General features: G+C 43.7%; 1 protein-coding gene across 4 annotated transcripts in view; it reads right to left on the bottom strand.

Moving 5' to 3' along the window:
* Window positions 1–27,389, bottom strand: part of rasa2 (RAS p21 protein activator 2) — a 238,845-nt gene that overhangs the window by 61,570 nt on the left and 149,886 nt on the right. For 3 of the 4 annotated variants that reach the window (XM_070883864.1, XM_070883865.1, XM_070883866.1), the window contains exons 9-12: window positions 16,557–16,658; window positions 9,496–9,652; window positions 2,547–2,695; window positions 478–592 (exon numbers count right to left, since the gene is read on the bottom strand). In XM_070883864.1, the coding sequence (XP_070739965.1) occupies window positions 478–592; window positions 2,547–2,695; window positions 9,496–9,652; window positions 16,557–16,658 (523 nt within the window). Of the gene's footprint in view, window positions 1–477; window positions 593–2,546; window positions 2,696–9,495; window positions 9,653–16,556; window positions 16,659–27,389 lie in introns of those variants that run through there. The other variant, XM_070883867.1, reaches the window with a different exon arrangement.

The raw sequence follows: 27,389 nt of genomic DNA, 5'->3' as shown, positions 1-27,389 counted from the left end.
CAGGAAACGGAGTGTGTGGCGGGGACTGAAACAATGGTTTCGATCTTCCCAGTATTTAAGTGGAGGACATTTTTACTCATCCAATACTGGATGTTGGACAAGCAGCATGACAAATCAGAGGCAGTGGAGGAAACAGGAGATGTGGTGGTCACGTAGAGCTGGGTGTCATTAGCGTACATGTGGAAGCTGCCGTTATTTTAGGATGATGTCATCGAGCACCAGTATGTAGATGAGAAATAAGAGGGGGCAAAAGATAAATCAAGGCAGCAGCAGTTACAGGAGAAAGAGACACGGAGATAGAGAACGTTTTTTTTTTAATTTGTTCTTGAGCAATTACATAGGAGATCAACCATTAGGGTACATTTTCCTCCATTTGCTGTTCATGGAAAAGTTGGCACGAGTATAAATTATGAAGTATATTAATAAAAATAGGAAAATAAACCCGTATCTGTCAGATAATACAAAGCAGTGTCTTACTTCATCTAAAATGGACTTTAGAGTCACTTTCAAATAATGCTTTCCAACCAGTTTCATTGTTTCGTCAATACATCGAGTGGTCAGAGAGTTTCCCCTGAAGATAGTGTTGGCTTCCCTACAAAAACAAAGAAACAGATTACATCAGACATCTCGTATGTTTTCTGAAAACTGCTCAGAACTGAAACGTTGCCATCTGGCAGCACAGTGCACAATAAATCTAACAATCATTCGAGAGCAAATACCCTTAAAGCCCTGTTCTACTGTATCGTCTCAAGTCACGGTTGTTGGTGCAAGGTGATAATACACTTTTTAATAGCAAGATAACTAAAACAACGTAACTGATTAAAGCATCCCGACTCATTACAGATGCTCAGAGATGTCTTGCAAATTGAATCATTTACTCCACGCATAGGATTGCTGTTGGTTACAGCTTCAAATCAGACTTATTGTAGAACCACTTATCCACACAATGATTCCTAAACTATCATGTCTAGGGACAATGCAGATTGTCCTGCGTTAAAGAAAAATGTCATTACCTATCCCTCATCCCCAAAATAAATCCCCTCAGCTCTTATTACAAAGCATTTCATACACCATCAATTGAAGTGAGTCATCCATAATTAGAAACAACAGAACTGTAAGCTTAGTGCTGGTGGTGGAGGAGCTAGATCAAGGGATAAACTAATGCAGCATGAAGTCATTTGTTCCTCTAATGTCTTGGCAAATGGTGGATAATGAACACAATGGTATGAAGCAGTAACTTGGGAATAAATTTGAGCAAATTTTAGAGCCGCAAGCGGGATAGCAACAGGAAGTGAAGCTAACCATGAGAACAATGGTATTGAACTGTTAAATATCCCAACCACCAACTAGCTTGGGGAAAGCTGATTGGCAGCTATGAAAGGGAAGAATATAAATCAACTGGGTCCAAGTCCCACTCCAGAGACTTGAGCACAAAAACCGAGATTGGCACTCCAGTGCAGTCGGTGGTGCCGTCTTTCAGATAAGACGTTAAACCGAGGCTCTGTCTGCTCAATCAGCTGGATGTAAAATATCCCATTGCACTATTTTGAAGAAGAGCAGGCGAGTTATCCCAGTGTCCTGGCCAATATGTATCCCTCAAATCACATTATTATCTGGTCATTATCATATTGCTGTTTGTGGGAGCTTGCTGTGCTCAAATTAGCTACTATGTTTCCTACATTACAACAGTGACTACACTTCAAAAGTATTTAATTGGCTGTAAAGCGCACGTGATGTACTGAGGTTGCAAAAGGAGCTATATAAATGCAAGTCTGTCTTCCTTTCTGGTGCACTTGCCCCCTCCTTCTGATCTTCCCTCTGGCACACCCAACCCTTAGTTCAGATACTTCTGATACACCTACCTCCCACCTCCAATCCATTTGTTTCTTTTGCACTCTGTTCCAGTCCTATATGCCGTACGGACTCACTTATCTGTAACTAGTTACCATTTATCGCTTTTTAAGATTTAGTTCAACTGGTTAAAGTTCAAACATCAGTTTGGGCGAATGAAAGTTAATTTAGGAGAGCTCATTAAAAAAATAACAAATGCACTCCATAACCAAATAGTAAGTTTTAGAACATTTTTTTCTGGTACTGTTGTAAGCCCAAAGCAGCATGGCAACAGCATGAATTGTGGGCCAGCCTCAAGCAAGATCTTAGTAGTTATAAATTCACAGGATTAAAAACCCATACTCTTCACAAATTGGCAATCTTATTTATAGAAGCTAAAATGACTGATAAGGTAAATGGAAATGCCATATTGGCACAGTAGGTGCTATTCTTACGAGGATGTGATTGAAGCCCATTGCTTGATGGAGTAAAAAGAGCTTTACTCGGGATCAAGCAATCCCAAATCAAAGCAATGCTGATCAAACGTTGGAATTGTGGTCCACCATGTAGCTCCATCCATTCCTCAGATACAATTTTTTAAATTTTTTTTTTAAATATAAAGTTCTATATCAGAACCAATGATAAAATAACCTCCTGCTCCTGGCAGGATGTGGCAATAAAGCGAGACCAACCACTGAAGTAACTGACAGACTTACTGTGTCTGCTGGAGATCTAACTCGGCTATAGCACGAAGGAAGGGAACAAGCTTCTTGTGATGCAACATGAGCCGTACAAGTGGTAACACTGCTTCTTGTTTCTCACGACACACCTCACCCAGAATATGGACTGCTGAGGCGGATATAGGCTTGAATGAAAGAGAGAATAGATAAGCGACACTGCAAAGTAATCTCAAACTGATTTGTTGCAAGTCACCATTTTAGCTACTTACAGCTGCTCTCCACCTTTTCTCTGTGCACACAAATAATTCTCAATAACCTGTAGGAAGCAAGTCATATCTCTCCAATACAATACAGACTATAAACCTAGTAGATAATATTACACATCAGTATGTCAAGAACACCTTATTTACTTAAGAGCTAGGCTGGTTATTTAATTAAAATTTGCACACATCATCATCATCATAGGTGGTCCTTCGTATCGAGGATGACTTGCTTCCACGCCAAAAAGGGATGAGTTCACAGGTGTTTCAATGAAGGGCCTAATATTCCAGGTCCAGAACTACATCCTGAAGGGTGGAAGATGGTGGATTTTTTTTTAAATAACCGTGTGGTGCCCGTTGCACACCAGGGTTTGACAGAGCTAGGTCTTGGTCCAGTGGCAAGGATTAACCAAGATGACTGGAGACCTGGTCTGCTGCACGGACCTAGTGAGCACACATATCGCAGTGCGGGCTGGCCCATGCTGCCCTGGACCCTCGCCTCTCCTGGGCCCCGATCACGTCGGGTTCACTACACACTGCTGCTGTAATGTCACTTATTATGTATGACAATCCCAACAGCCAACCAGGATATTCCTAGAACAGAGTCGGTGGGAACCGAACCAAGCTTCAGCAAAAGGAATGATCAATTCAATACAAACTTCAACAACATTATTTATCAGGCTGTGCTAGCTCAAGATAATAAGCCGCATCTCAAAATGTATGTCTTGAGATAATGAACTCATTCTTAAACAATATTAGCCTGAATGCAGAATAATGTATCAAGTTTCATCTGAGATCCAGGGGTAGAAATTCAGTACCATCGCATGAGAGAAATTTTTAATGTCTCGCTTCAGGCGCGGTCCCCAAATGCGAAGTTCAGTGTTGACGCCGAAAGAATTGATGACACCATAAAATCATAGCATTGCACTACGTTCACTAAATGGGCCATTAAGCGTGGGCTCAACAGCCGGGATCGAGGCAGCATTTGAAGCTGTGCCACAAACATAGTAGCGCCACCTGGATTTAATTGAGGGGCTGATTGGGCGCCTCAATGCCTCGTGGCTACATTCACTTCCTACGCACTCACACAGACGGTGAGCGTGGCAGACTTTGCAGCAGCAGCTTATCAGCGTCCCCATCGGTTCTCGGATGCCGCCCTGGATGCACTCCTTGATGCCCTGGAGAGGCATTGGCAGATGCTGAGGAGAGAGGCTGGGAGGAGATCCCAACCCCAAATGTATCGAAGGCCATCGAGGGAAATAACAGAGCAAGTATCTGAGTGACACGGTGCTAAGGACAGCTATGCCCTGCCGGAAAAAGTGGAACGACCCGATGTGGATAGTGAGGGTGAGTATCTTTAATTTCAAACTTCAACATGCTATGCTCTGCCCTCAATGTGCACTCTCTGCTCAATTACGTGTCTCGGAATCCATGCTCTAAATGGGTGAGGCCACAGTCAAGGTTCCTATTTGCAGTCTCACCCACTGCAAGGGCCCGCGCATGTGCTGTTAACCTTGCTACTTGGTTCTGCAGACCCACCCCTCATGTTGTTGACTCCTCAGTCTTCATATGTGTCTCTACGACGGTAGCCTTCCCGTTACTGTTGGGTCCTGGCACCCTAATCCCAGCATGCCACAGCAAGTACACGCAATGAATGGTACGCACTTCGAACTGTGAAGACTGTCAGAGTAAAATGTCCTAAAGTATGTAAGGCACTTGGGACACACTGTTCGAAGGACCCGAACTACAACCTTCTTTTTAATGTTAGTCGAAGCTGAGACACAACCGTTGGGAGCAAATGCGGACTGGTGGAGGGGAGTCAGACCTCCAAGTGCTCACTCCGTTGGAGGAACTGATGGTCGCCCATCAGGGCACCTAAGTTGATGCAATGACTGTGGGTGCGGCCAACCCCCTCTGGACAGTGATGGTATGTATTCTTTTGTAGTGGCCCTCACACAATCATCGTGCAGCTCTTTCCATGAGACTGCCATTCCCTAATGCCCATCCCACTCCTGGCCCTCTCCCTTGCAGGTAACCGCTCTTGTGTGTTTGTGCTTTAACATGATCAGCTAGATGCACCGGGGCCTTGACAGGTGCCTTCCAGAGTGCAGATGCTTGCGACGATTTAGAGGACGAGGAGGAGCAGGTGGACGATACCTCCTTCAGCCTCACACAGGAGGCTGCGCAGTCTGAGAGCGGGGCCAGCAGCGCTGTTGATGATGGGATGGTGGGGTAGGCGGAGGCAGGTGATGCTCCAGCAATGCCACGGGGGAGGGGAAACCTGGGGACCAGCTCCCCGGAGTGAAGTGATGCTCAGCAGCACTCCAGACGACGAACCCGATCTCGGCACGTCAAAAGTCATCTGACAAGCAGCCCTTCCAGCCACAGCAGTGTCATGCTGCCTCCTCCTTGGCTGAGGCTCCTCATCTTCGTCCTCCTCCTGAGGTAGATCATCCATTCCTGTTGGTAATGGGTGACCCCGCAATGACCAGGTTTTGCAGCATGCAGCAGAGAACATGGAGACTCTCAGGTGAGTATTGGAATGTCCTCCCAGAGTGGTCAAGGCAGCGGAAATGCTGCTTTAGAACCCCAATAGTTTGCTCAATAATGGCCCAGGTTGTTGTATGGCTGGTGTAGTGCTGCTCGGCAGGAGTGTGGGATTGCGGAGGGGTATCATCAGACAGGGGACCACATCGTATCCTTTGTCGCCCAGGAGCCAGCCACAGCCTTCACACGGTGGCTTGAAGACTCGTGGCACAGTGGTCTCCCACAGGATGAAGGCATCGTGGCAGCTGCCAGGATATCTGGCATTGACAATGAAAATCATCTGCTTGTGATCGCAGACCAGCTGTACGCTGAGGGTGTGGAATCCCTTGCGATTCCAAAAGATCTCTCCATTGTGTGACGGGATCTTCAATGCCACGTACGTACAATCAATGGCTCCTTGAACCCTGGGGAAGCCCGCTAGCCTAGCAAAGCCAAGAGTGCACTCATCCTGGTCTTCCATGGACATGCTGAACTAGATGTAATCCACTCGTTTGGCATAGCGAGAGTTGGTCACCTGGCAAATGCAACAATGTACTGCAAACTGTGAGATGTTGCATATATCACCTACAGGAGACTGAAGGAGCGGTAGCATCGAGGTTCAGTGCTACTGTCATTTCCACTGCCACTTACAACAAGGTCCTGGTGCCGCTGCCAGGTATGTTTGCAGAAGGTTGCAAAGCTCCGTCACCACCTCCTTGCAGAACTTCAGCCTTCTTAAGCACTGCTCCTCGGACATCTCAAGATAAGAGCAATGCGCATAGTAAACCCGGTGTGTGTACGGCCTCCTGACCCGCCATCTGGGATGTCTCCCCTGGGGAGGATCCACATTTGCTTGAAGTGGTCTCTGTAGCAGGTGCCTTTCAAGTCGGCACCGCAGGACGTGATATGCGATCACTGACCCATCACTTGGCAGAGGTCACAGCGAAATGCAACTTTCAAATGGTCCCAATATGAAATCCAACAATGAGTCAGAGATACTCAGTCAATCTGAAGCGGTACGTCTTGGTCCAGTGGCAAGAATTTACCAAGACAACTTCATGGCGTACCACTTCAGATTAACCAAGACCTAGCTCTGTCAAGTCTGTGTGGTGGCAACGGCCACCACACATTAAATAAATCCACCCTTCAATATGCAGTTCAGGACCTGGAAGATCAGATCCTTCATTGAAACACCTGTGAACTCATCCCTTTTTGGTGTGGAAGCAAGTCATCTTCGAGGGACTGCCTAAGAAGAGTCAATCTGACGAGTCAACAGCAGTACGAGGTCAACACCCTACTCTCTGTGCAAGTGTCAAACGCAGCACTGACCGAGACCTCTCAGCCCTGGCTGCAACTCCCTTTAAATAACGCCTCGGATTAGTTTCTCCGTCTTGTGCAGTTCAACTTTTTTAGGCGTCAGATGCCAGCCATTAAATGTGGCGGCAAAAGTGAATGTAGCGTGAAGGGTACCAAGGAGGCGTTGCACGCGTACGGAAGTCATGATTTCCATGGAGTTAGCCGGCAGGACGCAACGTTTTTTTACGCCTTTAAAAATTAACCACCGATTTTCACTTCAGCATCCAGCACCACTCCAACTGCGTAACTCCCAGTTTCGACCCCCCAGTTTTTTGCTCCACATTTAAAGACATTAGGGTAAATTAGACCCATTTAAGGGTACAAACGGCCTGCTGAAGTTAGATGCCTTATGTAATGACATGAAGAAATAACCTTAAGCAGTTTGAGCATGTGTCTGCAATGAACATTCAACATTATCTGGGCCTTGACGCCATTCAGACCCGATGTTGCTTTTCCTTTCAACATTACTGTTTCCATAGCAATTAAGGATATTATACATGGCTTGTCTGTATTTCACTAGATTTAGATTTTCTTTAATTCCATGGGACTGATGAATATTTTAGCAGTGAAAATGGGATTTGACATTTCTCTGCAAAAAGTACATTAATTGTTGCTCATTTAGAAAATGTTATGTTCAGCAAGTAACGCAAGGTGTATGCACTTAAAGCAATAATTATAAACAAAAGTGCTATAATGTCTGCTTTGAAAAGGCAAAAGATTGGGAATGTTGCTGAGCTGTTATACAATATTGTGACCATCCTATGTTTACCAGCAGATGGTGTCGGTGCCTTTAAAAGAGGTCAGCAATAGCTGACAGATAATTTTTGTGAGCTACCAGCAGCAGCAGCCTTGTATTAATACTTTATGGAGTAAGGGACCATTGTGTTCCTAATGTCGATATTTTGTAATAATTCCATGTGTCCTTCTGTAATGTACAATGGCAGGAAGCAAAGGGTAATGGTTGATGGGTGTTTTTGTGACTGGAAGGCTGTATCCAGTGGGGTTCTGCAGGGCTCAGTGCTGGGTCCCTTGCTTTTTGTGGTATATATCAATGACTTGGACTTGAATGTTGGGGGTATAATTAAGAAGTTTGCAGATGATACTAAAATAGGCTGTGTGGTTGATAATGAAGAAGAAAGCTGCGGACTGCAGAAAGATATCAATCAACTGGTCAGGTGGGCAGAACAGTGGCAAATGGAATTTAATCCGGAGAAGTGTGAGGTAATGCATTTGGGGAGGGCTAACAAGGCAAGGGAATACACATTAAATGGTACCACACTGAAAAGTATAGAGGAACAAAGGGATTTTGGAGTGCAGCTCCACAGATCCCTGAAGGTAGCAGGCCAGGTAGATCATCATCCATAGTCAGTCCCTCGAAACAAGGACGATTTGCTTCCACGCCAAAAAAAAGGACGAGTTCACAGGTGTTTTGAATGAAGAAACGGAACTACATCCTCAAGGGTGGAAGGTGTCTGTGCGTGAATTTAAAAAAAAAACATGTGGTGGCCGTTGCACACCAGCCACCACACGGGCTTGACAGAGCTAGGTCTTGGTCCAGTGGCAAGGATTACCCAAGACAACTGGAGACCAGCTCTGCTGCATGGACCTAGTGCACACACATATCGCAGTGTGGGCTGGCCCGTGCTGCCCCTGGGCCAGATAAGATTGTTAAGAGGGCATATGTTGTCTTTTTTAGTCGAGGCATGGAATACAACAGCAAGGAGGTTATGCTTGAACTGTATAAAACACTGGTTAGGCCACAGCTGGAGTACTGTGCGCAGTTCTGGTCACCACATTACAGGAAAGATGTAATTGCACTGGAAAGGGTGCAGAGGAGATTTACAAGAGTGATGCCTGGACTGGAGAATTTTGGCTATGAGGAAAGACTGGAGATGCTGGGTCTGTTTTCTTTGGAACAGAGTAGGCTGAGGGGAGACCTGATTGAGGTGTATGAAATTATGAGGTACCTGGATAGGGTGGATACGAAGGCCCGGTTTCCCTTGGCAGAGGGGTCAACAACCGGGGGCATAGATTTAAAGTAATTGGGAGGAGGTTTAGAGGAGATACAAGGGGAAATTTCTTCACCCAGAGGGTGGTGTGGGTCTGGAACTCACTGCCTGAAAGGGTGGTAGAGGCAGAAACCCTCACCACATTTAAAAAATACTTGGATGTGCACTTAAAGTGCCGTAGCCTCCAGGGCTACGGACCAAGGTCTGGAAAGTGGGACTAGGCTAGATAGCTCTTGGTCGGCCGGCGCGCACACGATGGGACGAAATGGCCTCTTTCCATGCTGTAAATTTTTATGATTTTATTTCCCCATTCCTTTATTAGAATTTTTAAAAAAATCAAACCACCCAACTTTGCTATTTTCACTCATCCGGCTTCTTTGCCCCTACCTGACAGCACACAGGACACCGTTGCAGACGGTGCTCTGGTGATTGGCTCCCGGGATGTTAGATTTGTTTGAGAAAGGGTAGGCTGACATGCCTTCCAACTTCTCTCGCTCTACCATCTCCCACTGCCATCTGGTCCAACTCAACATAAAAGGGATTTAAGGAAAGTAAGAACTTGAATTTATATAGCACCTTTCATGACTGGCCAAGACAGCATTAGAATAGTTAAGGCAACAGTGATATCCTAGTGAAGCATTGTGGATAAGCAGACAAACTCACCGTGTTTCTTTATATACAAAGGCAACACGATTGCTCACCATGGAGACCTTTCATCAGAATAAGGAGCCAGAACTACTTTATTACACTGGAATACATGCATTCTGATAAGCTGCATCACATCTTATAAGCAAAATGCAACATGCTGCTTGGCCTCTACCAGTAAATAATTACCTTGACATCTGATGACTTTAGCAGCAGGTCATTAAGAGAACTGTAGTACTGGGAGGGAAGCACATAATCTTCGTTGTAGAATATAGACAGCCGAAGTGAGCCCAAGTCTTCTGGTTTTGCAGACTTGTTTCCATTGTCCTTTGGTTGTAGTAAGTACCTGTTCAATGACAGTGTGCACAATGATTTGAGCCCATCCAAATAAAACACTATAAATATTTCAGAGACAATTGAGGACATAATAGACTATTAACAATGACTTGATCCTATCAATTTTGGAAGGCACTAAAATTGTATTGCAGTACAAGTGATGCTAGAATTATGTAATGTTTATGGGATTGATTTGGATTACCACACCAGTAACAGTATGCAGTTTGAGGGTGGGGAAGTGGATGACAAGGTCATGTTAATTCAGCAAAATGTATCATGATTAATCCTATGCAAAATCTATACCATGTTGACTTAGCTCCATACTCAAATGAGGAGCAAGACATTATTTTGTTTGTATACAAGAATGACAAAGGGGTACAGCTCTCTCACATTTCTCCTTCAAAATTTGAACTGTAGGATTATTGAAGTCTATGTAAAATTGTCCCTCTTATCTGATAATGTATACAATCAGCAATGGGTTAGCTTGTTTTATTAATTGAAAACACTTCGCACCCAGTGTGTTGGAAAGCCCTTTGATTCCCACCTGTCTGAAGAGGGAGAGAGAGAAACTGGGGCACAAACTGTCAGAGGCTTTTTGAAATAGAAAAGCTGCAAGGGCAGTCAGGTTTATAAAGGGAAAACGATAAAAGCTTTCGCTGAAAAGCACATCTTGTTTAATTCATGCAAGACCACCCCCTGATGTGGCTATCATGGTGTGTTCTTTATTTTGTATTAATATGAAAAGAAAAATGAGAGATATTGATTCTGATCCTTACTGTAAAATAAAGCAACTTATTTCATATCTAGACTCATCGCGCTAAGAGTTTGCTTGGTCCGCCTTTGCAGAAACTGAAGCAGCACATGTATGACACAAAATCGGTTCATGGCATAAGGGGATACTATTACATTGCTGGATCAGGTCATCATACAAACAGATATAGGACAACGGGAGTTAACTCTTATAAAATATATTCAAGACTGCTGATGGGACCCACATTCCCAAGAACCTAGACCCAAATCAGCAACATCTGCGGTCCCATCCAGTTTTCAATTTATAGCACTGGACTGCATACTTTTAAAACACTCCTCCCAGTGCAGCTGACTGTATCCATGTAGATTGTGCATACGGATTCCCTCAGCTGAGTAGGAGTGTGTGTAGGTGATTGGGGTAGCAAGGAAATGGGAACAAAATACAAATGAAAGGCCATCAATGATCTATTAAGATTTTTTCATGGTCTGACCAATATAGTATAGGATCAGAAAGGAAAGATAGATTACGAAGGTAAACTTGCACAAAACATAAAAACGGATAGTAAAAGCTTTTACAGATATATAAAACGGAAAAGTGTGACTAAAGTAAATGTTGGACCCTTAGAAGGTGAGAAGGGGGATTTAATAATGGGAAATGTGGAAATGGCTGAGACCTTAAACAATTATTTTGCTTCCGTCTTCACAGTGGAAGACACAAAAACCATGCCAAAAATTGCTGGTCACAGGAATGTGGGAAGGGAGGACCTTGAGACAATCACTATCACTAGGGGGGGGTAGTGCTGGACAGGCTAATGGGGCTCAAGGTAGACAAGTCCCCTGGTCCTGATGAAATGCATCCCAGGGTATTAAAAGAGATGGCGGAAGTTATAGCAGATGCATTCGTTATAATCTACCAAAATTCTCTGGACTCTGGGGAGGTACCAGCGGATTGGAAAGCAGCTAATGTAACAACTCTGTTTAAAAAAGGGGACAGATAAAAGGCAGGTAACTATAGGCTGGTTAGTTTAACATCTGTAGTGGGGAAAATGCTTGAAACTATTAAGGAAGAAATAGCGGGACATCTAGATAGGAATAGTGCAATCAAGCAGACGCAGCATGGATTCATGAAGGGGAAATCATGTTTAACTAATTTACTGGAATTCTTTGAGGATATAACAAGCATGGTGGATAGAGGTGTACCGATGGATGTGGTGTATTTAGATTTTTAAAAGGCATTCGATAAAGATGCCACACAAAGGGCCCAAGTTTCCACATGATTTGCGCCTGATTTTTAGGAGCAACTGGTGGAGAACGGACTATCTTAGAAATCGCAATTCTCCACATTTTTATTCTGCAGTTCTAGTCATGTACAACAGTTCTACTTTGGAACAGAATTTTTTCTTCAAAAGGGGGCGTGTCCGGCCACTGACGCCTGATTTCAAAGTTTCCACAGTGAAAACGTACTCCAAACTAACTTAGAATGGAGCCAGTGAAGATTTTTGTAGAACTGAAAAAACCTGTTCTACACATTAAAAAATCAGGCGCAGGTTACAAATTAGGCGTCCAGAACGAGGTGGGGGGTGGGGAAGGGAAGTCATTAAATTCTACAATAAATCCTTATTTATACTTCTACAAATAAATCCAACCTGAATAAACATTTATGAGCAAAGAAAAGATTAAATAAACCATCTTCCTACCTGTGTGAAAGTGCTTCAGCCAGGGAGAATGCTGCAGTCAGCCTCAAGTTGAGGCGCCCGTTCGTTCCCGCGGGGGGGGGGGGGGGTGGGGGGGAGGAGGAGGAGGAGGCGCCCGTTCGTTCCCGCGGGGGGGGGGGGGGGGGGGTGAGGAGACAGTGAGAAGGCTGCAGGAAGCCTCAGTGCTGATGGCAATGTGCTTTTATTTAAAAAAAATGTTCAAAAATTAAACAGCTACAAAGAACTACAAAAATGGCCGAGTGCGAATGTTTCCTTCACACTGCGCGTGCGCAAACGCTCCATTTTTTATCGTGTGGAAACCTGGGCCCAAAATGTTACTGCAGAAGATAAAGGTTCACGGAGTCAGAGGAAATGTATTAGCATGGATAGAGAATTGGCTGGCTAACAGAAAGCAGAGAGTTGGGAGAAATGGGTCCTTTTCGGTTTGGAAATCGGTGGTTAGTGGTGTGCCACAGGGATCGGTGCTGGGACCACAACTGTTTACAATATACATAGATGACCTGGAAGAGGGGTCAGAGTGTAGTGCAACAAAATTTGCAGATGACACAAAGATTAGTGGGAAAGCGGGTTGTGTAGAGGACACAGAGAGGCTGCAAAGAGATTTAGATAGGTTAAGCGAATGGGCTAAGGTTTGGCAGATGGAATACAATGTCGGAAAATGTGAGGTCATCCACCTTGGAAAAAAACCCAGTAAACAGGAATATTATTTGAATGGGGAGAAATTACAACATGCTGCGGTGCAGAGGGACCTGGCGGTCCTTGTGCATGAATCCCAAAAACTTAAGTTTGCAGGTGCAGCAGGTAATCAGGAAGGCAAATGGAATGTTGGCCTTCATTGCGAGAGGGATGGAGTACAAAAGCAGGGAGGTCCTTCTGCAACTGTATAGGGTATTGGTGAGGCCGCACCTGGAGTACTGCGTGCAGTTTTGGTCACCTTACTTAAGGAAGGATATACTGGCTTTGGAGGGGGTACAGAGACGATTCACTAGGCTGATTGCGGAGATGAGGGGGTTACCTTATGATGATGGATTGAGTAGACTGGGTCTTTACTCGTTGGAATTCAGAAGGATGAGGGGTGATCTTATAGAAACATTTAAGATAATGAAAGGGATAGACAAGATAGAGGCAGAGAGGTTGTTTCCACTGGTCGGGGAGACTAGAACTAGGGGGCACAGCCTCAAAATACGGGGGAGCCAATTTAAAACCGAGTTGAGAAGGAATTTCTCCTCCCAGAGGGTTGTGAATCTGTGGAATTCTCTGCCCAAGGAAGCAGTTGAGGCTAGCTCATTGAATGTATTCAAGTCACGGATAAATAGATTTTTAACCAATAAGGGAATTAAGGGTTACGGGGAGCGGGCGGGTAAGTGGAGCTGAGTCCACGGCCAGATCAGCCATGATCTTGTTGAATGGTGGAGCAGGCTCGAGGGGCTAGATGGCCTACTCCTGTTCCTAATTCTTATGTTCTTATGTATAATACTTGTAGTTTATTGCAGTAGCTGCCGACCAGAGATTATGGGCTAGAATTTCCCCTGGGATTGCTGCCACCGGATTCTTAGCGGTTGCGTCTTTTGAACTGCTGGAATACCACTGCTGCCTGCTCCCACGATTTTCGATTGTTGAGTCTCGGTGGTGGCGATGTGTTGCGGTAGCAGGCCGGAGCGAGCGGTGGCGAAGGGCTTAAAAGTCGGCAATCTGCTTGCATTACTAAAGGCAAGCAGCACCCCTGGAAAATGCAGGTTTTTTCTTCTCTGCGCATGCGCGGGCATTCTCCCGCAATTCCGGGGTCAGAACACACAGAACAGAGAGTGCTGGACATTTTGAAAGTGCAGAGGTGTGTCAATCGAAGAGAAAGAGGAGCAGTTGAATAAGATCTGTGTATCGAGGGGAGTGCTTGGTAGTAATTCATCTTTATTAGGGGCAGATTTTAAAAATGGAATAAAATTTAGTCAGCCGAACCCCTGCAAATTCGGGGGAAATATTTTGAAGCAATAGAATTTTACTGATTGAGACACTAATGTTCTCTGAATTGTGAGTGAATGACAACAGTTGGGAACTCTGCAAAAACAAGGGAGGGTTTCTGCAAGATATCAGGGTAATAATACTTGTTTGAAAGCACTGTAAAATAAAACGAGAGACAGGAAACAATTTGAAGCCAGAAATTTAAACCTCAGTTGCAATATTTTCCAAGAGGCCTCGAGATTGCTGGGCTGACTGATTATCGTTTGTTTCTCATCAAATGCTCCTGTTTCTTCTTGTCCTCCTTCAATATACATTGGGAGTGAAAGATAAACTAAAATGCATCTGTTTACCCACAGAGAAAAAAAACAAAATGGAAGCATAACACTGGGTCCAAATAAGGCAAGTACCTAAAAAATGGGCGGTTTCGATCCTAAGCAATAGCGGGCGGTAAAAACAACATTTTTGTGGAAATTTGCACTGCAGGGGAATTTTGAGTTAATTTTTGGGCGGGAAACATGGACGGACGATATGTAGCAATGCCGGCGGTAATGGTAGGCCCAAATTATCGCTGGCGCTAATTGGGAGGTGAAACGGGCGGTATTTTACATTTTCCTCCAAAACGGGCAGTAACTGGCCAATGTGAGAGGAAATTCTAGCCCAACAGTCTTTTCTCTATGAAGAGAGGAGTTCATAGGAACACTCCATCCTAATACTTTGGTATGGTCTTGTTACAACAGCAACTACAGATTATTACAGAAACATTAGGTTGCTAGGAAATGTAGTCATTCTGACCTAGTTTCTCATTTCACATAAAGGATGCAAGAGAGACAATACAGTTACAACATGCAAATCAAGTGTCCGTTTACAGTTTCTTCACTCTTCCTGTTAAGTTGCCATACATAGGACTATACTTACCAAATAAGGTAGGCAAGCTCCTGCAGTTTTCAAGCAAAATGTGATTGCAATTGTTTCTTATTTGATCCTCAATTTTAAGCAACAGTTTAACTATATAAACAAATTACTCCAGCACATGCAGTCTGTGTCATGACATTGCTGTGTCAATAGCTGTGGTTTGTACTATTAGTAAAAGTTGATGGAGGAAAACAATATTTTCTGGAAGATGGAAATATGACTTCACAGACAATACATTTTCTTGAATTGCAGGAAATTAATACTGAAGAATTGTGTAAACAATCGATTTAGAGCAATTTGCTTATGTGTGGAAAAATACAGCTAAACTTTCTCTGGAGCACACTGCCCAATCAAATAGACACTGAAATGATTCTATGTGAAAGGTACTATGTAAAGGTAATAAAGTAGCATAACCAGATGTAAGTTACTTGTAAGGAGAAGGTGGACAGAGGTCCAACATTAGCATTTGCATCATTAATGATGCCAGTTTTCACTAGGTGATGGAGGAATAAAAATATAATTGTTAAAGTTCTGAATGCACTGACTGAAGTTTATAAACATTAGGGGGGGGGGGGAGCAATAAGGGAGGGAGGAGAAGAAATCAAAAGGGAGAGCAAACAGTTTTCTTCAGTGAATTAATCGCAACTAGATCCCACCTAATCGGTTAACCTATGTTTTTCCTCAGTTAGATGCTCTGCATTTCCAGTATTTTTCATTTTTATCAAGGAACAAAGCATAGCATTTTATATTACCCAATCACATCCAGGTGCGGATTAACCATGGGGCAAATGGGACTGCAGCCCCAGGCTCACCAAAGAACATAGGCTCACCAAATAAATGTAGGAAAAAAAAATATAAGGCTGAATAGAATAGACGAAAGGAAAAACAAGACCAAAGAAAAGAGATTCGCTTGTTTATACCTATATGTAGAAGTACCTATATACACTAATGTATCTATACAGAACAGAATATGTACTAGCCTGTTTTATTTCACGTTATTGAAAGAAATTTGCATATATGTATATGAATCTAGTGTTGCAATGTTACCAGAACCAGAATATATACCTACTTGATACAGAATATATGCTTTCATTGTGGAATAGAATCAGAATCATATACGTAATGTAATGAACATGAACATACATAATTATGGGCCCATTTGGATCAGTTTGCCCCAGGTCCATCATCGAGCCCTGGTCACATCACAGTTCTCTTACTGTTAGCTGACTGTTTCTTAATCCTTTGATCAAAGCACTTTGTACTTACTTATTCTAGCCACCAACATTGCTGAGAATTATGGAGAAATTTAATGGCCGTCTAGTCGTTGTTGCATAAAGACCTGCTCTTATGATTCTAATATTTTTATCCAAAACACAGTGACGTAATTTAATGAGAATTTCAAGAATACCAAAACGTTATGGCAACCAAGGTCTTGTATCTTGAAAACAGCACCTGTCAAAATAACTCTAGCCCTGCCATAAAAACATGCCATTTTTTGTAGGAATGTAGGACGTCCCTTTAACAGGATTTCATTCTCGATACATAAAGGGCATCTAGGGTTTCTACGACCTCTCTTACCATGCACGATGGCAGTTGTCATTCTTTAAAATTTTCACAGGAACTTTAGTCTCGCCAAGGAAAATATCTTGCACCAGGTTTTCATTGTTCCACAGATCAACTCTGAAGAAAAAAATATTAGTTAACCTCACACTGTGGAAATATTTTCATCTTCTGGATTATAGTTTTTAATACTGAAAAAATATTTCAAGTGTTTTATGAAATATACTGAATTACCTGAAAGGATCACACTTTTTAAACTAGAAAATGATGAGCACATACTGTATGAACTCCAACAAACAGCAACATCAGAAACACACGTTAAAGTACTCAAAGGATTCTCCACCAATTATAGTGCTGTACAATTCTAAGAAATTGGGAACTATTATTAGCAATAAGAAAAGTTTGCGAACCCAAGGCTGCCAGAATAATTTTGCAGTGAGACATTTGCAATTAATTTAAATTCGTAAATATAAAGAAAGTTTCATTGATAGCATAACTTTTCCCAATTGACAGGAATTTTGTGATAATCAAGACATCAGAGTCAATGAGCCAAACTATATTATGCAAAGGACTGGTGCTAGTACAACTCAACATTTGGTGTAGAAACAATTAGTAGAACAGAACCGTGAACAACTCAGCAACATTTAATCCACTGAAAATATTTGATGGTATTATCATTTACATACTTACTTCTTGGGACAGTTCAGTTCAATGCAATTATATAATTACATTCACTTGAGGTTTAAGCACTTTCAAGTGAAAAGTACAATGGAACTCAGGAGCGAGGTTGGTGTGCCAAGTGCATCAAAGCCAAGATGCGCGCATCCAACTTGCAGTTAGTTACACACTATTTGGGCTTTACCTCGTGGAAATACACGTTTGCAAAAGTACTCACACATTTATTGTTCCATGTTTTTAATGTGAGGAGAGAATTGATGCCTGCTTTAGCTCGATCAAAAAAATGATCGGTCCAGGAAGCAAAGCACTGAGCAAGCTTCAACAGCATTAAAAGCAATCCCATGTAATTTAAAATTGAGCCACAGAAACAGAGAATCAAAATCATGGAATGGTTACAGCACAGAAGGCGGCCATTTGGCCAGCCGAGCCTGTGCATGCTCTCTGGAAGAGCACTTCAGCAAGTCCCACTCCCCCACCTTTCCCCATAGCCCTTCATTTTTTTTCTTTCAGGTACTTATCCAATTCCCTTTTGAAAGCCATGGTTGAACCTGCCACCACCACCCTTTCAGGAAGTGCATTCCAGATCCTAACCACTTGCTGTGTAAAATAGTTTTTTCTGATGTCGCCTTTGATCCTCCTGCCAATCACCTTAACTCTGAGCCCTCTGGTTCTCGACCCTTCCGCCAATGGGAACAGTTTCTCTCTCTCTACTCTGTCTAGACCCCTCATGATTTTGAGCACCTCTATCAAATCTCCTCCAAACCTTCTTTGCTCGAAAGAGAACCATCCCAGCTTCTTCAGTCTATCCACGTAACTGAAGTCCCTCATCCCTCGAACTATTCTTGTAAATCTTTTCTGCACCCTTTCTTGGGCCTTTACATCCTTCCTAAAGCGCAATGCCCAGAATTGGACACAATACTCCAGCTGAGGTCGAACCAGTGTTTTATAAAGGTTCATTATAACTTTCTTGCTATTGTATTCTAATACCTCTATTTATTAAACCCAGGATCCTGTATGCATTTTTAAACTGCTTTCTCAACCTGCCCTGCCACCTTTAACAATTTGTACACATATACCCCCAGAGTCTCTCTGTTCATGCACCATTAGAATTGCACCCTTTAGTTTATATTACTTCTCATCATTCTTCCTACCAAAATGTACCACTTGCACTTATCGGCATTAAATTTCATCTGCCAAATTCCAGCCATTTCACCAGCCTGTCTCGGTCCTCTGGAAGTCTATGACTCTTCTCCTCACTGTTCACTATACTTTCAAGTTTTGTGTCATCTGCAAAGTTTGAAATTGTTCCCTGGACAGCCAAGTCCAAGTCATTAACATATCAAGAAAAGCAGTGGTCCCAGTACCGACCCCTGGGGACCACCACTGTATACTTTCCTCCAGTCAAAAAACAACCGTTCACCGCTACTCTCTGTTTCCCGTCATTTAGCCATGCTGCCACTGTCCCTTTTATCCCATGGGCTTCAACTTTGCTGATGAATCTATTATGAGGCACTTTATCAAACACCTCTGGAAGTCCATGTACACCACATCAACCACGTTGCCCTCATCAACTCTCTTACCCCATCAAAAAACGCAATCAAGTTAGTTAAACACAATTTTCCTCTTAACAAATTCCAGCTGGCGTTCCTTAATTAATCCATACTTGTCCAAGTGACTGTTAATTTTGCCCCTGATTATAGTTTCTAAAAGCTTCCCCACGACCAAGGTTAAACTGATTGGCCTGTAGTTGCTGGGTTTATCTTTACCCCCTTTTTTGAACAATGGTGTAACATTGCAATTCTCCAGTCCTCGGCACCATCTCAGTATCTAAAGAGGATTGGAAGATTATGGCCAGTAACACTGCAATTTCTACCTTTACTTTCCTCATCAACCTCGGCTGCATCCCATCTGGTCCTGGTGACTGATGTACTTTAAGTACTATCAGCCTTTCTAATACCTCCTCTATCCATTTTTATCCCATCCAGTAGCTCAACTACCTCCTCTTTCACTAATGACTTTGTCAGCATCTTCTTCCTTGGTGAAGACAAATGCAAAGTACTCATTTAGTACCTCAGCCACGCCCACTACCTCCATGCGTAGGTCTCTTTTTTGGTCCCTGATCGGTCCCACCTCTTCTCTTATTATTTATATGCCTACAGAAGACTTTTGGATTCCCTTTCATGTCAGGTGCCAATCTATTCTCAGACTCTCTTTTTGCCCCTTTATTTTCTTTTTCACTTCCCCTGAACTTTCTATATTCAGCCTGGTTCTCACTTGTATTCTCAATCTGACATCTGTCATACACCCCCTTTTTCTGCTTCATCTTTCTCTCTCTTTCGTCATCCAGGGAGCTCTGACTTTGGTTACCCTACCTTTCCCCCTCGTGGGAATGTACTTCGACTGGACCCGAACCAGCTCCTCTTGAAAGAGAGCCCATTGTTCGATTACAGTTTTGCCTACCAATCTTTGATTCCAATTTACCTGGACCTGATCCATTTTCAACCCACTGAAATTGGCCTTCCTCCACGCGTATTTTTACTCTAGACTGCCCGCGGTCCTTTTCATAATCTAAATCTTACAATACTATGATCACTGTTCCCTAAATGCTCCCCTACTGACACTTGCTCCACTTGACTCACCTCATTCCCCAGAACCAGATCCAGCAATGCCTCCTTCCTCATTGGGCCAGAAACATACTGATCAAGAAAATTCTCCTGAACACACTTCAGAAATTCTTCCCCCTCTCTGCCCTTTACACTATTACTATCCCAGTCTATATTAGGGTGGTTGAAGTCCACCATTATCACTACTTTATAGTTCTTGCACACCTCTAATTTCCCTGCAAATTTGCTCCTCTCTATCCTTCCCACTAGTTGGTGGCCTATTGAATACACCTAGTAGTGTAATGGCACCTCTATTGTTTCTTAACTCTAACCAAATAGAGTCTGTCTTTGACCCCTCCAGGACATCTTCTCTTTCCGGCACTGCAACATTCTAACTAATCAATACAGCCACCCTACCTCCATTCTTTCCTGAACACCTTATATCCAGGAATATTTAGTACCCAATTGCCTTTTTTGGAGCATGTTCTCAGTTATCGCCACATCATATTCTCATGTGGCTATTTGCACCTGCAACTCATCAACCTTATTTATCACGCTTTGTGCATTTACACACATGCACTGTAAACCGATCTTAAGAGCTTCTTGAATTCTCTTAGTTTGACTCCACCCAATACCACACTATTTCTTACTCTAGTGCTATCTGTCTCTCCCAATCCTTTGTGCACTTTGTTTCTCCTTTCAAATGCTGCATCCTGGTGCCAAAGTGGAATTTCCAGCAACAAATGACATGCCAAATAAAGTACTGCCTGCAGCAAAGCAAGCCATCAGGTGGGGTGGCCTTTGGTAAACCAGAGACTTTTCAGTTGGCCAGAGCTTGATGCAGCAAGTTCTTAGTGTACATCCTCTTTCTCATAGCAGAGGTAAAGAAAATCAGCAAGTGCTGGAAATCAGAACAGAAAATTCTAGAATTACACATAGCATCTAAACAGAAGAGAGACAGAGAACTCAAAGCTCTGGTGAAGGCTACACGTGAAATGTTAGAAACATAGAAACAGAGAAAATAGGTGCAGGCGTAGGCCATTTGGCCCTTTGGGCCTGCACCACCATTCAATAAGATCATGGCTGATCATTCACCTCAGTACCCCTTTCCTGCTTTCTCTCCATACCCTGTGATCCCTTTAGCCGTAAGGGACATATTGAACTACCTCTTGAATATATCCAATGAACTGGCATCAACAACTCTCTGCGGTAAGGAATTCCACAGGTTAACAACTCTGAGTGAAGAAGTTTCTCCTCATCTCAATCCTAAATGGCTTACCCCTTATCCTTAGACTATGTCGCCTGGCTCTGGACTTCCCCAACATCGGGAACATTCTTCCTGCATCTAACTTGTCCAGTCCAGTCAGAATTTGATATGTTTCTACGAGATCCCCTCTCATCCTTCTAAACTCCAGTGAATACAGACCCAGTCGATCCAGTCTCTCCTCAGATGTCAGTCCTGCCATCCCAGGAATAAGTCTCCCTCAATAGCACGAAACTTCCACGATGCTGAGAATGACGTGAGTATCACGTGTAGTGAGTTGGTCTTACCGCAGGAGAAGGGTCCACAGCCAGATAGGGAATGGAAGACCAGCAGGAAGAGCAGTGCAAGAAAGATAGTGCAGGGGTCCCCTGTGGTCAACCCCTGCAAAACAGATACACTGCTTTGAGTACTGTTGGGGAGGATGACTCATCAGGGGAGGGCAGCCAAGTTCATGGCACTGTAGGTGGCTCTGCTGCAAATGAGGGCAGGAAAAAGATTGGGAGCGCGATAGTGATAGGGGATTCGATGGTGAGGGGAATAGATAGGCGTTTCTACGGACGCAACCGAGACTCCAGGATGGTATGTTGCCTCCCTGGTGCAAGGGTCAAGGATGTCTCGGAGCGGGTGCAGGACATTCTGAAATGGGAGGGAGAACAGCCAGTTGTCGTGGTGCACATTGGTACCAACGACATAGGTAAAAAAAGAGATGAGGTCCTACGAAAATAATTTAAGGAGCTAGGAGCTAAATTAAAAAGTAGGACCTCAAAAGTAATAATCTCGGGATTGCTACCAGTGCCACGTGCTAGTCAGAGTAGGAATCGCAGGATAGCGCAGATGAATACATGGCTTGAGCAGTGGTGCAGCAGGAGGGATTCAAATTCTTGGGGCATTGGAACCGGTTCTGGGGGAGGTGGGACCAGTACAAACCAGACGGTCTGCACCTGGGCAGGACCGGAACCAATGTCCTAGGGGAAGTGTTTGCTAGTGCTGTTGGGGAGGAGTTAAACTAATATTGCAGGGGGATGGGAACCTATGCAGGGAGACAGAGGGAGACAAAAATGAGGCAAAAGCAAAAGACAGAAAGGAGATGAGGAAAAGTGGAGGGCAGAGAAACCCAAGGCAAAGAACAAAAAGGGCCACTGTACAGCAAAATTCTAAAAGGATGTTAAAAAAACAAGCCTGAAGGCTTTGTGTCTTAATGCAAGGAGTATCCGCAATAAGGTGGATGAATTAACTGTGCAAATAGATGTTAACAAATATGATGTGATTGGGATTACGGAGACGTGGCTCCAGGATGATCAGGGCTGGGAACTCAACATCCAGGGGTATTCAACATTCAGGAAGGATAGAATAAAAGGAAAAGGAGGTGGGGTAGCATTGCTGGTTAAAGAGGAGATTAATGCAATAGTTAGGAAAGACATTAGCTTGGATGATGTGGAATCTATATGGGTAGAGCTGCAGAACACTAAAGGGCAAAAATCGTTAGTGGGAGTTGTGTACAGACCTCCCAACAGTAGTAGTGATGTTGGGGAGGGCATCAAACAGGAAATTAGGAGTGCATGCAATAAAGGTGCAGCAGTTATAATGGGTGACTTTAATATGCACATAGATTGGGCTAGCCAAACTGGAAGCAATACGGTGGAGGAGGATTTCCTGGAGTGCATAAGGGATGGTTTTCTAGACCAATATGTTGAGGAACCAACTAGGGGGGAGGCCATCTTAGACTGGGTGTTGTATAATGAGAGGATTAATTAGCAATCTCATTGTGCGAGGCCCCTTGGGGAAGAGTGACCATAATATGGTGGAATTCTGCATTAGGATGGAGAATGAAACAGTTAATTCAGAGACCATGGTCCAGAACTTAAAGAAGGGTAACTTTGAAGGTATGAGGCATGAATTGGCTAAGATAGATTGGCTAATGATACTTAAGGGGTTGACTGTGGATGGGCAATGGCAGACATTTAGAGACCGACCGCATGGATGAATTACAACAATTGTACATTCCTGTCTGGCGTAAAAATAAAAAAGGGAAGGTGGCTCAACCGTGGCTATCTAGGGAAATCAGGGATAGTATTAAAGCCAAGGAAAGAGCATACAAATTGGCCAGAAATAGCAGCGAACCTGGGGACTGGGAGAAATTTAGAACTCAGCAGAGGAGGACAAAGGGTTTGATTAGGGCAGGGAAAATGGAGTACGAGAAGAAGCTTGCAGGGAACATTAAGGCGGATTGCAAAAGTTTCTATAGGTATGTAAAGAGAAAAAGGTTAGTAAAGACAAACGTAGGTCCCCTGCAGTCAGAATCAGGGGAAGTCATAACGGGGAACAAAGAAATGGCAGACCAATTGAACAAGTACTTTGGTTCAGTATTCACTAAGGAGGACACAAACAACCTTCCGGATATAAAAGGGGTCAGAGGGTCTAGTAAGGAGGAGGAACTGAGGGAAATCTTTATTAGTCGGGAAATTGTGTTGGGGAAATTGATGGGATTGAAGGCCGATAAATCCCCAGGGTCTGATGGACTGCATCCCAGAGTACTTAAGGAGGTGGCCTTGGAAATAGCGGATGCATTGACAGTCATTTTCCAACATTCCATTGACTCTGGATCAGTTCCTATCGAGTGGAGGATAGCCAATGTAACCCCACTTTTTAAAAAAGGAGAGAGAAAGCAGGGAATTATAGACCGGTCAGCCTGACCTCAGTAGTGGGTAAAATGATGGAATCAATTATTAAGGATGTCATAGCAGCGCATTTGGAAAATGGTGACATGATAGGTCCAAGTCAGCATGGATTTGTGAAAGGGAGATCATGCTTGACAAATCTTCTGGAATTTTTTGAGGATGTTTCCAATAAAGTGGACAAAGGAGTACCAGTTGATGTATATTTGGACTTTCAGAAGGCTTTCGACAAGGTCCCACACAGGAGATTAATGTGCAAAGTTAAAGTACATGGGATTGGGGGTAGTGTGCTGACGTGGATTGAGAACTGGTTGTCAGACAGGAAGCAAAGAGTAGGAGTAAATGGGTACTTTTCGGAATGGCAGGCAATGACTAGTGGGGTACCGCAGGGTTCTGTGCTGGGGCCCCAGCTGTTTACATTGTACATTAATGACTTAGACGAGGGGATTAAATGTAGTATCTCCAAATTTGCGGATGACACTAAGTTGGGTAGCAGTGTGAGCTGCGAGGAGGATGCTATGAGGCTGCAGAGTGGCAGATGAAGTATAATGTGGATAAATGTGAGGTTATCCACTTTGGTGGTAAAAACAGAGAGACAGACTATTATCTGAATGGTGACAGATTAGGAAAAGGGAAGGTGCAACGAGACCTGGGTGTCATGGTACATCAGTCATTGAAGGTTGGCATGCAGGTACAGCAGGCGGTTAAGAAAGCAAATGGCATGTTGGCCTTCATAGTGAGGGGATTTGAGTACAGGGGCAGGGAGGTGTTGCTACAGTTGTACAGGGCCTTGGTGAGGCCACACCTGGAGTATTGTGTACAGTTTTGGTCTCCTAACCTGAGGAAGGACATTCTTGCTATTGAGGGAGTGCAGCGAAGATTCACCAGACTGATTCCCGGGATGGTGGGACTGACCTATCAAGAAAGACTGGATCAACTGGGCTTGTATTCACTGGAGTTCAGAAGAGTGAGAGGGGACCTCATAGAAACGTTTAAAATTCTGACGGGTTTGGACAGGTTGGATGCAGGAAGAATGTTCCCAATGTTGGGGAAGTCCAGAACCAGGGGTCACAGTCTAAGGATAAGGGGTAAGCCATTTAGGACCGAGATAAGGAGAAACTTCTTCACCCAGAGAGTGGTGAACCTGTGGAATTCTCTACACAGGCCAATTCACTAAATATATTCAAAAGGGAGTTAGATGAAGTCCTTACTACTCAGGGGATCAAGGGGCATGGCGTGAAAGCAGGAAGGGGGTACTGAAGTTTCATGTTCAGCCATGAACTCATTGAATGGCAGCGCAGGCTAGAAGGGCTGAATGGCCTGCTCCTGCACCTATTTTCTATGTTTCCTTCCTCAGATTAGGAGACCAAAACTGCACACAATATTTCAGGTCAGGCCTCACGAAGGCCCTGTACAACTGAAGCAAGACCTCCCTGCTCCTATACTCAAATCCCCTAGCTATGAAGGCCAACATACCATTTGCCTTCTTCACCGCCTGCTGAACCTGCATGCTAACTTTCAATGACTGATGTACCATGACACCCAGGTCTCGTTGCACCTCCCCTTTTCCTAATCTGCCGCCATTCAGATAATATTCCGCCTTCGTGTTTTGCCCCAAAGTGGATAACCTCACATTTATCCACATTATACTGCATCTGTCACGCGTTTGCCCACTCACCTAACCTGTCGAAGTCACCCTGCAGCCTCTTAGCATCCTCCTCACAGCTCACACCGCCACCAAGCTTAGTGTCATCTGCAAGCTTGGAGATATTACACTCAATTCCTTCATCTAAATCATTAATGTATATTGTAAATAACTGGGGTACCAGCACTGAGCCCTGCGGCACTCCACTAGTCACTGCCTGCCATTCTGAAAAGGACCAGTTTATTCCGACTCTCTGCTTCCTGTCTGCCAACCAGTTCTCTATCCACGTCAGTACATTAGCCCCAATACCATGTGCTTTAACTTTGCACACCAATCTCTTGTGTGGGACCTTGTCAAAAGCCCTTTGAAAGTCCAAATACACCACATCAACTGGTTCTCCCTTATCTACTCTACTCGTTACATCCTCAAGAAATTCAAGAAGATTTGTCAAGCAGGATTTTGTTTTCATAAATCCATGCTGACTTGGACCAATCCTGTCACTGCTTTCTAAATGTGCTGCTATTTCATCTTTAATAATTGATTCCAACATTTCCCCACTACTGATGTCAGGCTAACCGGTCAAAAATTACCCGTTTTGTCGTTCTCTCCTTTCTTAAAAAGTGGTCCTCTTCTGCTGAATTCTAAATTTCTCCCAGTCTCCAGGTTTACTGCTTTTTCTGGCCAATTTATATGCCTCTTCCTTGGATTTCACACTATCCTTAATTTCCCGTTAGCCACGGTTGAGCCACCTTCCCTGTTTTATTTTTACTCCAGACAAGGATGTACAATTGTTGAAGCTCATCCATGTGATCTTTAAATGTCTGCCATTGCCTATCCACCGTCAACCCTTTAAGTATCACTCGCCAGTCTATTCTCGCCAATTCACGTCTCATACCATCAAAGTTACCTTTCCGTAAGTTCAGGACCCTAGTCTCTGAATTAACCGTGTCACTCTCCATCTTACTAAAGAATTCTACCATATTATGGTCACTCTTCCCCAAGATTGCTAATTAGTTCTTTCTCATTACACATCACCCAGTCTAGGATGGCCAGCCCTCTAGTTGGTTTCTCGACATATTGATCTAGAAAACCATCCCTAATATACTCCAGGAAATCATGCTCCACCGCATTGGGCTAACCAAACTGGTACCAATCAATATGTAGATTAAAGTCGCCCATGATAACTGCTGTACCTTTATTGCACGCATCCCTAATTTCTTGTTTGATGCTGTCCCCAACCTCACTACAACTGTTTGGTGGTCTGTACACAACTCCCACTAGCGTTTTCTGCCCTTTGGTATTCCGTAGCTCCACCCATACCGATTCCACATCATTCAAGCTAATGTCCTTCCTTACTATTGCATTAATTTTCTCTTTAACCAGCAACGCCACCCCACCCCACCTCCTTTTCCTTTCTGTCTATCCTTCCTAAATGTTGAATACCCCTGGATGTTGAGGTCCCAGCCTTGGTCACCCTGGAGCCATGTATCCGTGATGCCAATTACATCATATCCGTTAACTGGTGTCTGCGCAGTTAATTCGTCCATCTTATTCCGAATACTCCTCGCATTGAAGCACAGAGCCTTCAGACTTGTCTTTTTAACACACTTTGCCCCTTTAGAATTTTGCTGTAATGTGGCCCTTTTTGTTTTTTGCCTTGGGTTTCTCTGCCCTCCACTTTTACTTTTTTTCTTTCTTTCTTTTGCTTCTGCCCCCATTCTACTTCCCTCTGTTTCCTTGCACAGGTTCCAATCCCCCTGCCATATTAGTTTAACCCCTCGCCAACAGCACTAGCAAACACTCCCCCGAGGACATTGGTTCCAGTCCTGCCCAGAATTTAATCTTTTCTCACTTCAAATGATGGACCAATGTATTTCTAGAATTTTAATGTTTATATTTCATTCAGTACAACAGTGACTACACTCATTGGCTGTAAAGCACTTTGAGACATCCAATGGTCATGAAAAGCCCGATATAAATCCAAGT

This window comes from Pristiophorus japonicus, chromosome 6 (assembly GCF_044704955.1).
Source record: "Pristiophorus japonicus isolate sPriJap1 chromosome 6, sPriJap1.hap1, whole genome shotgun sequence".
Taxonomy (NCBI): domain Eukaryota; kingdom Metazoa; phylum Chordata; class Chondrichthyes; family Pristiophoridae; genus Pristiophorus; species Pristiophorus japonicus.
This window is presented reverse-complemented; position numbering and strand designations above follow the sequence as displayed.